Below are 12,117 nucleotides of genomic sequence, written 5' to 3'. Positions count from 1 at the left end.
AGTGGCCCTCAGAGTAGCAGTCGTGCTACTAAGACTCTTCCAGGCTCCAACTTGTTCCTTCCTACATTCTATTTTCCCTTTTCTCCCCCATTTATTCTATCTTGTATTTCAAACTTTCTTGAAGGCTACTTTACATCGTTCTGGAGTAAATACCTGAATAAAACAGGTAAAGGAATGAAATGTAGATGAGAAAATTGAGTTCAGAGATTGTTGACACAACAGGTTCCTAACAAGGTAGGATCTATGTCTCCTGATTTCAACTTAGTGTCCTTTAAGTAAATTGTATTAATAATAATCATTCTCAATCATCATGAACCTTTCAATAATATCTAAAATATTCTATTTTTAAGAAGGCAAAAAATAGATATGGGCTAAATGAGACTTTCTGAATAAAAAAAAAATACCCAAAATAACGATTTTGTAGAAGTGGTACAAAAAGAAATCTTTAGCACTTTATAGCTCCTGCAGTGTGCCAACAGACTGGTCCCAATGTGTTCTGTGACACTGGGGGTATGTCTAATCTGTAATGTTAGGTCAGAGTAAGTACCCCAGAGAAAACATTTCAAACTGTGATTTCTGTAACATCAAAAGACTGTGAACTCAAAAGTTGTCATCAAGAAGTGGCTACCTGAATTGTGTGTCACATTTTATTAGAATGGTGTCACAGCTCTTTGTCAGAATAATATGTTCTCATGAGTCATGAGATATTGCTTTGCTTTGAATGCTGTGAGCCAACTGAAAGGAAGTGTAAAAAGATTGTGTGAGTATGCATCAAATTCAAGAGCGGGGAACTTGAACATGAAAAATGAACAGGTGAAGAGTTAAAAGCTGCAACCTGCAATTTAATTCATTCAGAAGCCAGTGCCTTGGTGTCTTCCCTCTGGTAGGTACTCTCTGAGCACTTTAAATTCCCTTTATCATAGGCAATAGCCTGAGCCTGGCAGAACAAATTTCAAAGGCAATAAATGCTATAAAAGACATGTGAGATGTTAAATGAATTTAGAAACTGACTAATGCTTTTAAGAAAATAAATCAGAGGCGGTACCAAGTTTACAGAAACAGAACGTGGCTCAAAGATTGTTATAGACTTCAGTGCAAGTAAAATGCCACTGATCACATTTGCAAAGACTGGAAGAATAGCACTGCCAGGAAATAATGTGTAGTATTTGAGCATGAAGCATGACCCAAAGTAATACTTTTAAACAGTCACAAATACAAATAAGTGCTGCCTTCAAAGTAGATATTCTGAGAAGCTGATACTTAATAATTGTGATGGTTTAAAGTCTTTGAGCATTGTCCTAATGCAGTCAGGGCTTGAAGCACTTTATTTTGAATATTATCTGTGAAAGACAATCTTTACCTCTAAGGAGAATTTGGACTCTGCTATGGATTGAATATTCGTATCCTCCCAAATTCATTATGTTGAAATCCAAATCACCATTGAGAGGTAATTAGGTTATGAAGGTGCAGTCCTTGTGATGGAATTAGTACCCTCACTGGAGGAGGTAGCAGAGAGCTTTTGCTTTCTGTTCTTCCTTCCATGTGAGGATACCATAAGAAGGCAGCCATCTACATGCCAGCAAGAGGGCCTCTCCAGAATCTGACCATGCAGGCACCCTCATTTCAAGTTGCCAGCTCCAGAACTGAGAAGTAAATTTTTGCTGTTTAGTCCACCCAGTTTATGGGATTTTGTTATTTCAGACAAAGGAGACTAAGACAGACGGTGTGTGTGTGTGTGTGTGTGTGTGTGTGTGTGTTTCAAATACCAGTTCTAATCATCTAAGAATGATGCCTGTAATATTGCAGCAATGGTCATATTCATTTCATAAGACCACAATTTCTCAAGATGACTTATTGTTATACAATAGACATTATCTTGATAACAGTGCGGCTGCCAACACATCCACCATATGCTCAGCTCCTACTGTGTGACAGATACTGTGCTAAGTACTTGGTATTCATTCCCATTTACTTTTCAGGACTCTGCGATTAGGTGTTAATACCCTTAATGTATAAATGAAGAAACTCAGTCTCAAAGTCCAGAAATCAGTCAGTAAGTGATAAGGCTGAGATCTGAACCCAAGACGGTCTGGTAGTTTCATTCTGAAGGGCAATTACAAAGGGATAATATTTAGGAATGAAAAGGGGCAAGACCTAGACCAATACACCTACAATTGGAGAAATTCCTCCACAGTAGAATGGGGCTATTTGGTGCATTTTTCTAGAACTCTGACAGGAAGGAAAAGTGGGAGCAGAATGAGACTTGGAGATGTAGGTGGATTAAAAACTCAGAAGTCAACATTTAACTTCTGGTACAGGCAAAATCTTCTGGAAATTTTCCAAATCTTAAGCAGAATGATTTGAAGACCAGTGGTGATCACTGAAGCGATCATACAGAAGGGTATTTAGGAAAAGCATTATATACATAATGACCTCTATAACATACACAGTCTTAAACATGAACTGTCAGGAATCTGGCCACATTCCCTTTAGAACAATGGATGACAGGAGATTTTTATGTCAAACACATCTCATCATTTCCTAACTACATATTGAGACCTTTGGCCTTGATGACACTTGGGCATGGATGTTAACCTTCTCAGAGATTCACATACAGATAAAGAAAAATTACCTGGTGGTATTTCTTCAGGATGTTGTGCATCTCGGCCACGTCTTCACTGGTAATGGTCTTGATGACATATCTTTTGTCGTAGGAAGTGTGAAAACGTGCCCCACTGCGTGCCTGGGAGTCGTTAGGAAGGGGTGCACTTCTGGTCAAGGAATTCTTCCCGGTTAGGGAAAGGGGGAAGAGGGAAGAAAATTGGTTAGAGGTGGGGATTTCTGATGCCCAAGTAATTTGTTGTGATAGCAACATTTGTGCTTGGAAAAAGTTGACAAGCAGGCTGACACTATTTTATATTCATCGTAACTCAAACTGCAAGTCTTTCAAATGAAATGGAAACAGCTTGGGCAAGTACTGTGATTCCAATATTCTCAGAGCAGGCTGATATCCAGAATTAGGGTCACAGTTACTTTATTCACCTTGCTGTTCTTTTCAGAATTAGACATGACTCGAATTTTTCTTCTGGATAAGATTAGGTTCCAGTTATGAAAGAAAATTTCATAGCCACCAAACATTCCCTTACATGACGAGTGTGTACCAGCATTTTGCACAGGGCACTTCTCCCCATTCTGATAAGATTCATTTGCAGTGGTATCATTATCACCATCCTTTGGTAAGTAAGGAAATGGGACAAGAGAGGTTTAGTAACAGGGCAAAGGTCACACAGCTAATAAGGGAAGAGCTAGAATTCCAGTTCTGGTATGGCTGGTTCAGAGATCAAGTTCTCAACTAGTAAACTATGCTGCCTAAAAAGGAGGAAGGAACCTCTTATTCTATAAGAGCTTCTCAGAAGATTCCAGATGGGTCCATTTTCTACCCACCCTTCTTCTAATGTTTCTGAGCACGACTGATGCCCTGGAGGGTGAACAGGGAAGGCCTCTGAGTAGGACTCTCCTGGCATTATTTCATTACGGTGTCTCATTTGTGCTGTTGATACTAGCTAGGGACATCTACCTCTTCTCCCATAAGCAACTTCCCTTTGTGTCTCCTCTTCTGCAGAACCTCCCCACCTTTCCCCATCTTTCTGATATTGGTCATTAGATTAGCGGAAGTAACAAACTCTGGCACCTGAGGAAGTCTGTCCTTCATTGCTGCTAACTGTGCTCTTGTGCTGGGCCTCATTGAACTACATGTGGGATTCAAAGGCAACTTCCTCTCTAAAAGTGGGCATTCAAAGGCCAGTGAACCCAATGTTGTCTAGTTCAGGGAACATGACACCCTTGTTTTGTCGTAGGAAGTATCACACTTCCTACAACAAGAGGAAGGTAGCATCTATGCCCCATAGATTTCAAGGAAAGTGTTCCTTGCTATCTTGTATATTGAAGACTCCTTATCCTTTCCTTCCTTTCTGGATGAAATCCAGCAGTGTCCAGCTATCTAAGGGAGAATCAAATTGCAGTGGCCCAGAAGCTCATGGAGGCCCTAGATTTGAAGGGGGCACTCTCAATTCTCATGAGCTCATTCTCAATCCTTGGGATGTGTCCTGGCACTGCCACAGTGGTCTGTTACATTCTATGACAGCCCACCTCAGATCCGAGTGCAGGCAGGTGCACCTGCCAAAGTGCAGAATGGAGAATGTCAATTAACCAAATCTGCTTTCCTTAGCTCATTAGAAAACTTAAGATGAAAAAAAAAAATCAGTGTTAACTCCCAGTGACTTTAACCAGCAGGATTTGAGAGTGTTAAATTATTCCCAAGACAACTGAAATTCATTGAGAATGAGGAAAAGGATTTTCAGGATGAAAATGACTATCCTCACATGAACATTATTTTTGTTCTTAAAAATTTTCCCTTTGTATTTCCTACTTACAATAACAAGGAAGAAAATCAAAGTGAATATCCTCTTTTAGAGATTTAAGTGTGAGTTTCCCCAAACCTCTCCAATTGTTGCTCTTTTTAATTGTTTTACTTTCTCATCCCAAACACCAATTTGCAAAGGGGCATCTTCTGCAAATAAAACAAGAACTTCAGGAATTGTAAGACTTAATTATCTTCAGGCATAAAATAAAAGCTGGAACAATCAACTTTCATGAAAGCCAGGTGGAACAGACCATAAACTTTGTAAAACTGACAATTCATGTAAAATAACTTTTTAGGGGGGTGGGGAATAGTAAGGGATAACTGTATTTAGCCAAGATGGAATTACAGCAGCACCTGTCTCATAGCTCATCGTTTTGAACATCTTAGATAAGAAAGTAAAATGTTCTCTCATGGGCCAAGGGGGAGAATAAAATGGAAAGCAGTATCACTAGTCCTTTTCAATAAAGTTCAATGAGCAACTGAACCTGGGACCACACTAAAATGCAGATTCTGATCCGAGAGGTTGGGGTGGGGCATTTTAAGAAGTTGACAATGCTGATCGTGGTGGTCTGTGGACCACATGTGAGATACAAGGGTCTACTGAATTGTGATAGTGTCTCATCTGGCACATAAGGATCAGAGTGTAGTGTACTCCAGGCGTTATAATGACACACTTATCTGCATTAATGCCTTTCCCATTATATTCTCTCCAACTCTGGTTTGGTTAAAATAAGGAACTTTATAAATTCATGGCATTCACTGTATTCATTAAGTAAACATTTAATAAAGTTGACTCCTCCCAAATTCTTTGCCTTCAATTTCAAAGACAAAGTTATAATCAATTAGTTCAGACTTTGCATTAGGATACTGGCTATGTCTTAATCCTTTTTAAAAAATTTATTTATTCTAATTCGTTATATATGACACCAGAATGCAATTTAATTCATAGTACACATATAGAGCACATTTTTTCATGTCTCTGGTTGTACACAAAGAAGAGTCACACCATTCGTGTTTTCATTCATGTACTTAGGGAAATCATGTCCATCTCATTGCATCATCTTTCTTACCCCCATTCCCCCTCCCTCCTACCACCCTCTTTGCCCAAAGTTCGTCTATTCCTCCCATGTTCCCCCTACATCCCCAATATGAATCAGCACCCTTATATCAGAGAAAACATTCAGCATTTGGTTTTTTGGGATTGGCTTACTTAACTTAGCATTATATTTTCCAGCTCCATCCATTTACCTGCAAATACTATGATTTTATTGTCTTTTAATGCCGAGTAATATTCCATTGTGTATATATATACCACATTTTCTTTATCCACTCATCTACTGGAAGGGTATCTAGGTTGGTTCCACAATTTAGATATTGTGAACTGTGCTGCGATAAACACTGATGTGGCTGCATCCCTGTAGTATGCTGTTTTTAAGCCCTTTGGGCATAAACTGTATCTGATTCTGTGTCAACTTTTGTTCTTTTTAGTAATCCCTTCAGAAGTCTCAACCCACAATATGTACTTTCAGAATGTGGGAAAAAACAAAAACAAAAACATTTTAAGGCTCCTGGTTTTCAAGTAATCAATGCAATTTTGTCAAAATTTAGAATGTACCTTTCATTTCACTATTAACATAAAATATATCAAATTTAGTAAAAACATCATCTAATAGACAAGTGGAATATAAGATGAGATAATGCAATTTTACATAAAATGCCTGATCCTTGGAATGACTCTAAAGCCTGGAAAAATCATCATTATTTCATATTTATTCGCAACATTACTATGAGGCAGGAGAAGCCAGGTGCAGTTTTCTATTTGATGATAAAAATCTGGTTTACAGTGGAATCACGTACAATGTCTGAGATTCCTGCCTAAGGCTTCCTCTGAGGTAACAAAACAGCCAATTGGCAAAGATAAGACCAAACTTTTGCTATTATGAAACACCATAACCATCAAATTTTTGTAGCCTTTGGAATAAGGTAAAGTTATGTTTTAAAGGCAGTGCAGTAATAATGGTCAGGAACATAGAACATGCTCTGCCATTCATTCTATCTGCCATTCATCAGCACTTGCTTATGTTCTTTAGCCTCATTGATCCTCATAGACAATAATAAGCCCAGGAAGATGGCAGGCTAAATTGGAACTCACATCAGATCTTTAATAACTCTAAAAATGTATTTACTCTAAGACAGCTCATTGCTCTCCTGGAAGGCATGGACCTTGAAGGTGACTCAGTACATGTTTCCCTGGGAGAATTCAGTGAGAAGACAGGACACCATCATCTTAGGCCATTCAGGCCAAGGTTACAGAGAAGACAACACTAGTTCTTAGAGCTGCATGAAAATAATACTTCCTTGGGTCCAGATGCATTTAGGACAACTTTGGCAAGAAGGAGCACGTGGGCAAAGGGAGGAAGGAGGTCTGTGTGTTAAAAGTGGTCCTTGCGCTGCCTCCCCACAGCCTGCTACCTAGCAGAAACTGCATATGAAACTCCTCAGGGTGCTCTGTTCTGTCCCAAGGAAGAATGAGTCACAGCATTGTACAGGATGCTTGGACAAGGTGGGACAGCAAGAAGGGGAGGGGAGGCTTGAGGGAAGCAGCCTGGAGGTGACCTTCCGGCACTCCCCAAGAGTCTTGCCATGTGTAATTAAATATCCTAACCAAAGAGTATTAGAATTGGAAGCAATCTTAGAAATAATTCCAAACCACTTAACTTAGATAGTAAAACAGAGACCCAGAAAATATGAATGACTCGATCATTTTAGCTTTTTTTACTGTATCAACTGGGATGATACACATGGAGGGGCCAGGTCCTACAGTCTGCTGGGCAGCATGATGGGAGAGTTGATGCCAGTTTTTCCATGGACAAACACCTTCTAATACCAATATAGGGTGTGAGTCAGCTGGCAAAAAACCAAACCTGTCCTTATGTTTTCAATTTTTCCAAGTAAAGTGTGCAGAAAATATCATTAACAACAGCTAATGTAATCCAGAGTCCTTTACTTACATTTTTATGAACCTGTGTACCAAGCTATCATGATTCTAGGGCTGTTTATTGCTTGACTGTAACTGAAGGGGACAGGAGTAGGAGCTGTCTTCTCTCTAGGCAAGAGCTGAGACAGACGTGTGTTTGTGGAACTAGGCTTCAGGACAGAAAAACTGCTGCTGAGCCCTGGGCTTGGAGTCAGAGGATTCATGCAGCGTGAAGACAGGGCTGAAGGGTGCCTAGTGCTCAGTACTTCTTAAAAGTCTTGTTGATTGTGGAGACAATGTCAGCCCTAAGAATTCTTCACATTTCTGACCATGTGGCATATTTCATCATGTCTATTTAATTAGTTCACATGGTCTAAGAATTGGTGGAGGTTTTCATTCCCCTTCCACCACTGGCTTCTATCTTTAGAACAATATCCCATCCTCTGCCTTTCTTTGCTCAGAACTGCATGGGTTACGCTGGCAAATGATGGCAAGAACCTAAGTAATCTTTTACAGCAGGAATGCTGAATTCCAGGTTACTGTCCACAATACTAAGCTGGGAAACAAACACAAACAAAAAAGAACCAGGGAAAGCAGGTAAAATGAAATCAACAAGCTAGTTCGAGATCTACGTGAAGAAACAAGGTCAAGCAGAAGGCAACATGATAAAAATTCTTTCTCATCTTAATCTCTGGATTTAAAAGACCAAGCCCCAGATTCAAATCTGATCCAATCAAGGCATAAACAGCACCATTTGGTTATCTTCAAGATAATTTCCCATTTTTAAAGTAAAATATTCAGAAGTCTTTACCCTCATTTGCCTGTCTTTATGAGACAATTGCCAGATGAAATCACCCTAAGAAATCTACCCAAAATCTGAAAGATCTACTCTCATTAAAAACTAAATTCCTTATCATGGACACAGCTTAGAGAAGTACGTTCTGTAACAGAGTGACATTACTTGAACTCAAAATCTGGGATTCTGGACCTATCAGTTCAAAAGTGATAGCAGGAAAAAAAGAAAATAATGTACTTATGAAAAAAAGTGATAGTAATAAGTTACTTTCTAAAGCTCTCAATAATAATAACCTACCTTTTAAAAAGGGAATTTAAAACATTCTACAAAGAAGTTTCAAGCTGAAAATTACCAGCTTATACGATCTTCCTTCTATCCTTGGCCTCACTGCCCAGCACCCTTTCAAACCACACGGAAAGAGTAGATACAGTAGGGTGGGGCCTGGGAGGAGGTGAGCAGAAGGTGAGGGATAAAGATCACAGTCCCACAGCAACAAGTTAAAGTCAGGGGCTCCAGGCCCCTCACCAACCCCCTCCCCTACACCCCTTATTCTCATCTGATTATCTGCGAGGTGAGACAGCTGGAGTGAATGGTTTCTAAGTTTCCTATTTGCTCTTCTAATTATTCAGCATTAGTTACCTTCTGTCAGTTCGCAGACATTTAGAAATGGACAATGATTTACTATTTGTTTATGGGACCAAGATGCTGATGATAAGTGTAAATAAACAAACTGCAAAAAAGAAAATCTCTATTCATCAGTGACTCCTTTCCTTCTATACATTTGATAGTTTCATATTACAAACTATATAATATGACCACTCAGTCCATTCCTTAAATTCACTTGTTCAGAGTGGAAATGGTACAATTATAATCTGCCTTAATAAAAAGGTATCCATGGCTGGAGCTGGAGCTCAGTGGTAGAGCGCTTGCTTGCCTTGCATGCGTGAGACACTGGGTTCGATCCTCAGCACCACATAAAAATAAATTAAAAATAAAATAAAGATATATTAAAAAGAAAAGGTATCCAGAATCAGTATGGGGGGGGGGGAGTCTCTTATTGAATATAAACTAATTTCAAACTCAAGCACTCTTCTTCATTAATAGCTTTAACTGAGATAGAGTTCACATAATATACCATTTACCTATTTACAGTACATAATTCAATCATTCTCAACACATTCACAAACTTATATAAATATTGCCACAATCATTTTTAGAACACTTCATCTCTCCCAAAAGAAACCTCAAGTTCATTTGTAGTTACTCCCATTCTCTCCCCCATTCCCCCACCTAGAAGCCACTAGTTAATTTACTTTCTGCATCTGTGAGGCCCTGGGTTCAATCCCCTGTCTGGATATTTCATACCAAAGTAGTCCTCAGTACACAGGTGTATGTGATTGGCCCAGACATTCCTCTTGCAAGGCCCCTAAACACTCATCCCCCACCAGGTGACCTACTTGTAGCTACAGTCCCCCACTGTCTCTGGGTAAGCAAGGTGACCCTGTGGGTGCTCTTACTTCAGTCCCTAGATGTGACTGTAGTAGACAGTAAATGCCACTTTGAAGGACTCTCCAAGGCTTGCTGGGGAGCAGGTGGGGGAGATGAGGACAAAGTGAATGGTTGGACATAAGTTCAAGTTCTAGGAAAGAATTACTAGGTGCAGGACAGGTGAGAATATGACTGCTCAATCTATCTTGGCCTGACGATCCTGCAACCTGGCATGTAAACATCTGGCCTTATGACATCCTACTTCAAACCTCAACAGCTGTGTTTGAAGCTCTGATGCCATGCCGGCCTTCAACAGGAAATAAAGGAAGATAATGAGATATGAAGCTCCCTCTTTGATGGCCTTCTTACATTTATAATTGGAAATTTATTGTCCCTAAGAAAAGGATAAATGGTGCTGTCCATTCCCCCTCCTCTAACAGTCTGCGTGGAAAATGTTTATTTCCGCAGTGGGAGGTCCAGGATTAGTGGAGTCTCCAGAAGGGTGGAGGAAATATAAAGGTCAATTTAATTAGCTCATTCCTAAGGCCAATCTTTTATACCCCTCATAAAAATGTCCCGATTTAGCAACTGTTATGTTCTACTGTACTTTTTTTTAGTACCAAGCATTCTCCACATTTAATTTTCTTGAACTAATCATAGTCTTGCATATATAGATTTTCTCCCCATTTTGATAGTTTGTACATTTGACTAAAAATCACATGTGAAAAGTTCTGTTATTCAAAGGAAAGGCCACTTAAAATCAATTCTGTCATGCTCAAGTGTGTAAAGCCACCATTGGAGCAAGAGCATATGTCAACATTGTATACAAGAACCTAAGTGACAGTCATGTACTCACTTGACTTAATAATAGATTCAGAGATCTGACAGCTTAGCTGGGAGGGCCTCAGCATTATGTTTTTCTCCCTCATTTTGCAGATGAGGAAACCTAGACCCCTGAGGGCTAGGTCAATGGTTTAAGGTCACTGAAGACCTGAGACTCCACTGGGCCTCTAACTCTTAGGAAATGTTCTTCTCCCCAACCATGTTACCTGTTTCATGGACTGGAAACCTGGAAACCAATCACTGTCCCGCTGACAACTCAGGATTATGATTACATGCTTCAAATCACACAGCCTGGGAGATGGGAGTGACTGCCCAGAGAAGCCTGCTTTCTGGTTTTACATTTGACATCTCTGAATGAGCACAGATGGTCTTCTGACCTCGTCAGAGAGTTAAAGACCAACATGCTAACTTGAACATCGTCATCAAGGATTTATTCAATGCACACTGTGTTCAAAGCCCTGTGTTAAGCTCTTAGGGGAATTTCAAAGAAAGCCTGAGCTGTGATCCCAGGTGTAGAATGGCTTTCATTATAGAGGGGAGCAAGACACAGAGCAATCTAGTGCTTATCAATAATGAAACAACTTATCAGAAAAGAAAAAAACATAAAAATGAAAGGTAATGATCAACAGAGAAAGCAGCAGAGTTGCAGGAACTTCATGGAGTACCATGAGATCACCTTTTAAAATTTCAGAGCTACTTAACTATGGAGATTAAAACACAGGTCCCCAAGAGAGACAGGTCCCCAAGGCTCATGAAAAACAAACATGCATTTAACTTGATAGGAGCACCTAGTGAGAAGGATGGCTGACTGTCAGGTCTTGGGTCCACAGCATGAGGTGCAATCCCAAGCAGGTTCATGGCAGGAAATACAGCCAGACAGGAAGTGTAGGCTCATAGGTGGGGGCAGTCTGTGGTGGGGCTAGTAATTTGTTCAGCTTGCAAAGAGGAGGAGAAAAAGCACCAGAAAAGTCTAATGACGCTGACAGGCAGTGAGAGTAATCCTGTGGGTTTTAGTCCAGGAGCATCTTTGCTCAGGGCAGAGCTGCCTTCCAGGGCTCACTGGGAGGCACAGAGTAGCTAATCCAAGAGGACAAATGTGAACAATGAGCAAACCCAGTGACAAAGGAATAAAAGAGCATAGACAGTTCAAGGAGCAAGCACATACAGGGTAGTGAGCATGCTGGTATGATTTTAAAGAGACAGGACCACAGGGGACTTCGGTGACCATGTCAGTGCCCATCCTTCCCATGGCAGGGCTTCTGTTCCTCACCCTGTCCTGACCACCAGCCTCATGGGGGCATCTCACAGTCATTTCCAGAGCCAAGGTGTCAAAAACTCAACTTCCTCCTCCTCTCTATCCCACCCTCGATCTTCCTTCCCTCTGTGATCTGGATTAATGCTCCCTCAGCTGCTCTCCAGTCCCCCAACTCAATGGCTCCTGTTCTAGGCCCCTGAGAGCCATCAGTCTCCCCTCCAACCTGGCAGTTTACATGTCTTAGTTCTTGTGAAGCCGCTCTCTGCTTTAGGGTGTTGGTGACAAGTGCCCTGGCCCTGTCAGGTATGCCTCCTCCTACTCAGTGCAATACGCCA

The 12,117-nt window shown here is 40.5% G+C and overlaps 1 protein-coding gene across 1 annotated transcript in view; it reads right to left on the bottom strand.

Annotated features, from left to right (window-relative positions):
- Pip4k2a (phosphatidylinositol-5-phosphate 4-kinase type 2 alpha) overlaps nt 1-12,117 on the bottom strand; it is a 158,705-nt gene that overhangs the window by 43,031 nt on the left and 103,557 nt on the right. The window contains exon 4 of the mRNA XM_027928672.3: nt 2,633-2,785. Coding sequence (XP_027784473.1) covers nt 2,633-2,785 — 153 coding nt within the window. The remainder of the gene's footprint in view (nt 1-2,632; nt 2,786-12,117) is intronic.

Source organism: Marmota flaviventris, chromosome 12 (assembly GCF_047511675.1).
Source record: "Marmota flaviventris isolate mMarFla1 chromosome 12, mMarFla1.hap1, whole genome shotgun sequence".
NCBI lineage: Eukaryota > Metazoa > Chordata > Mammalia > Rodentia > Sciuridae > Marmota > Marmota flaviventris.
The sequence above is the reverse complement of the archived record's forward strand: the minus strand, read 5'-3'. Positions and strand labels throughout refer to the sequence as shown.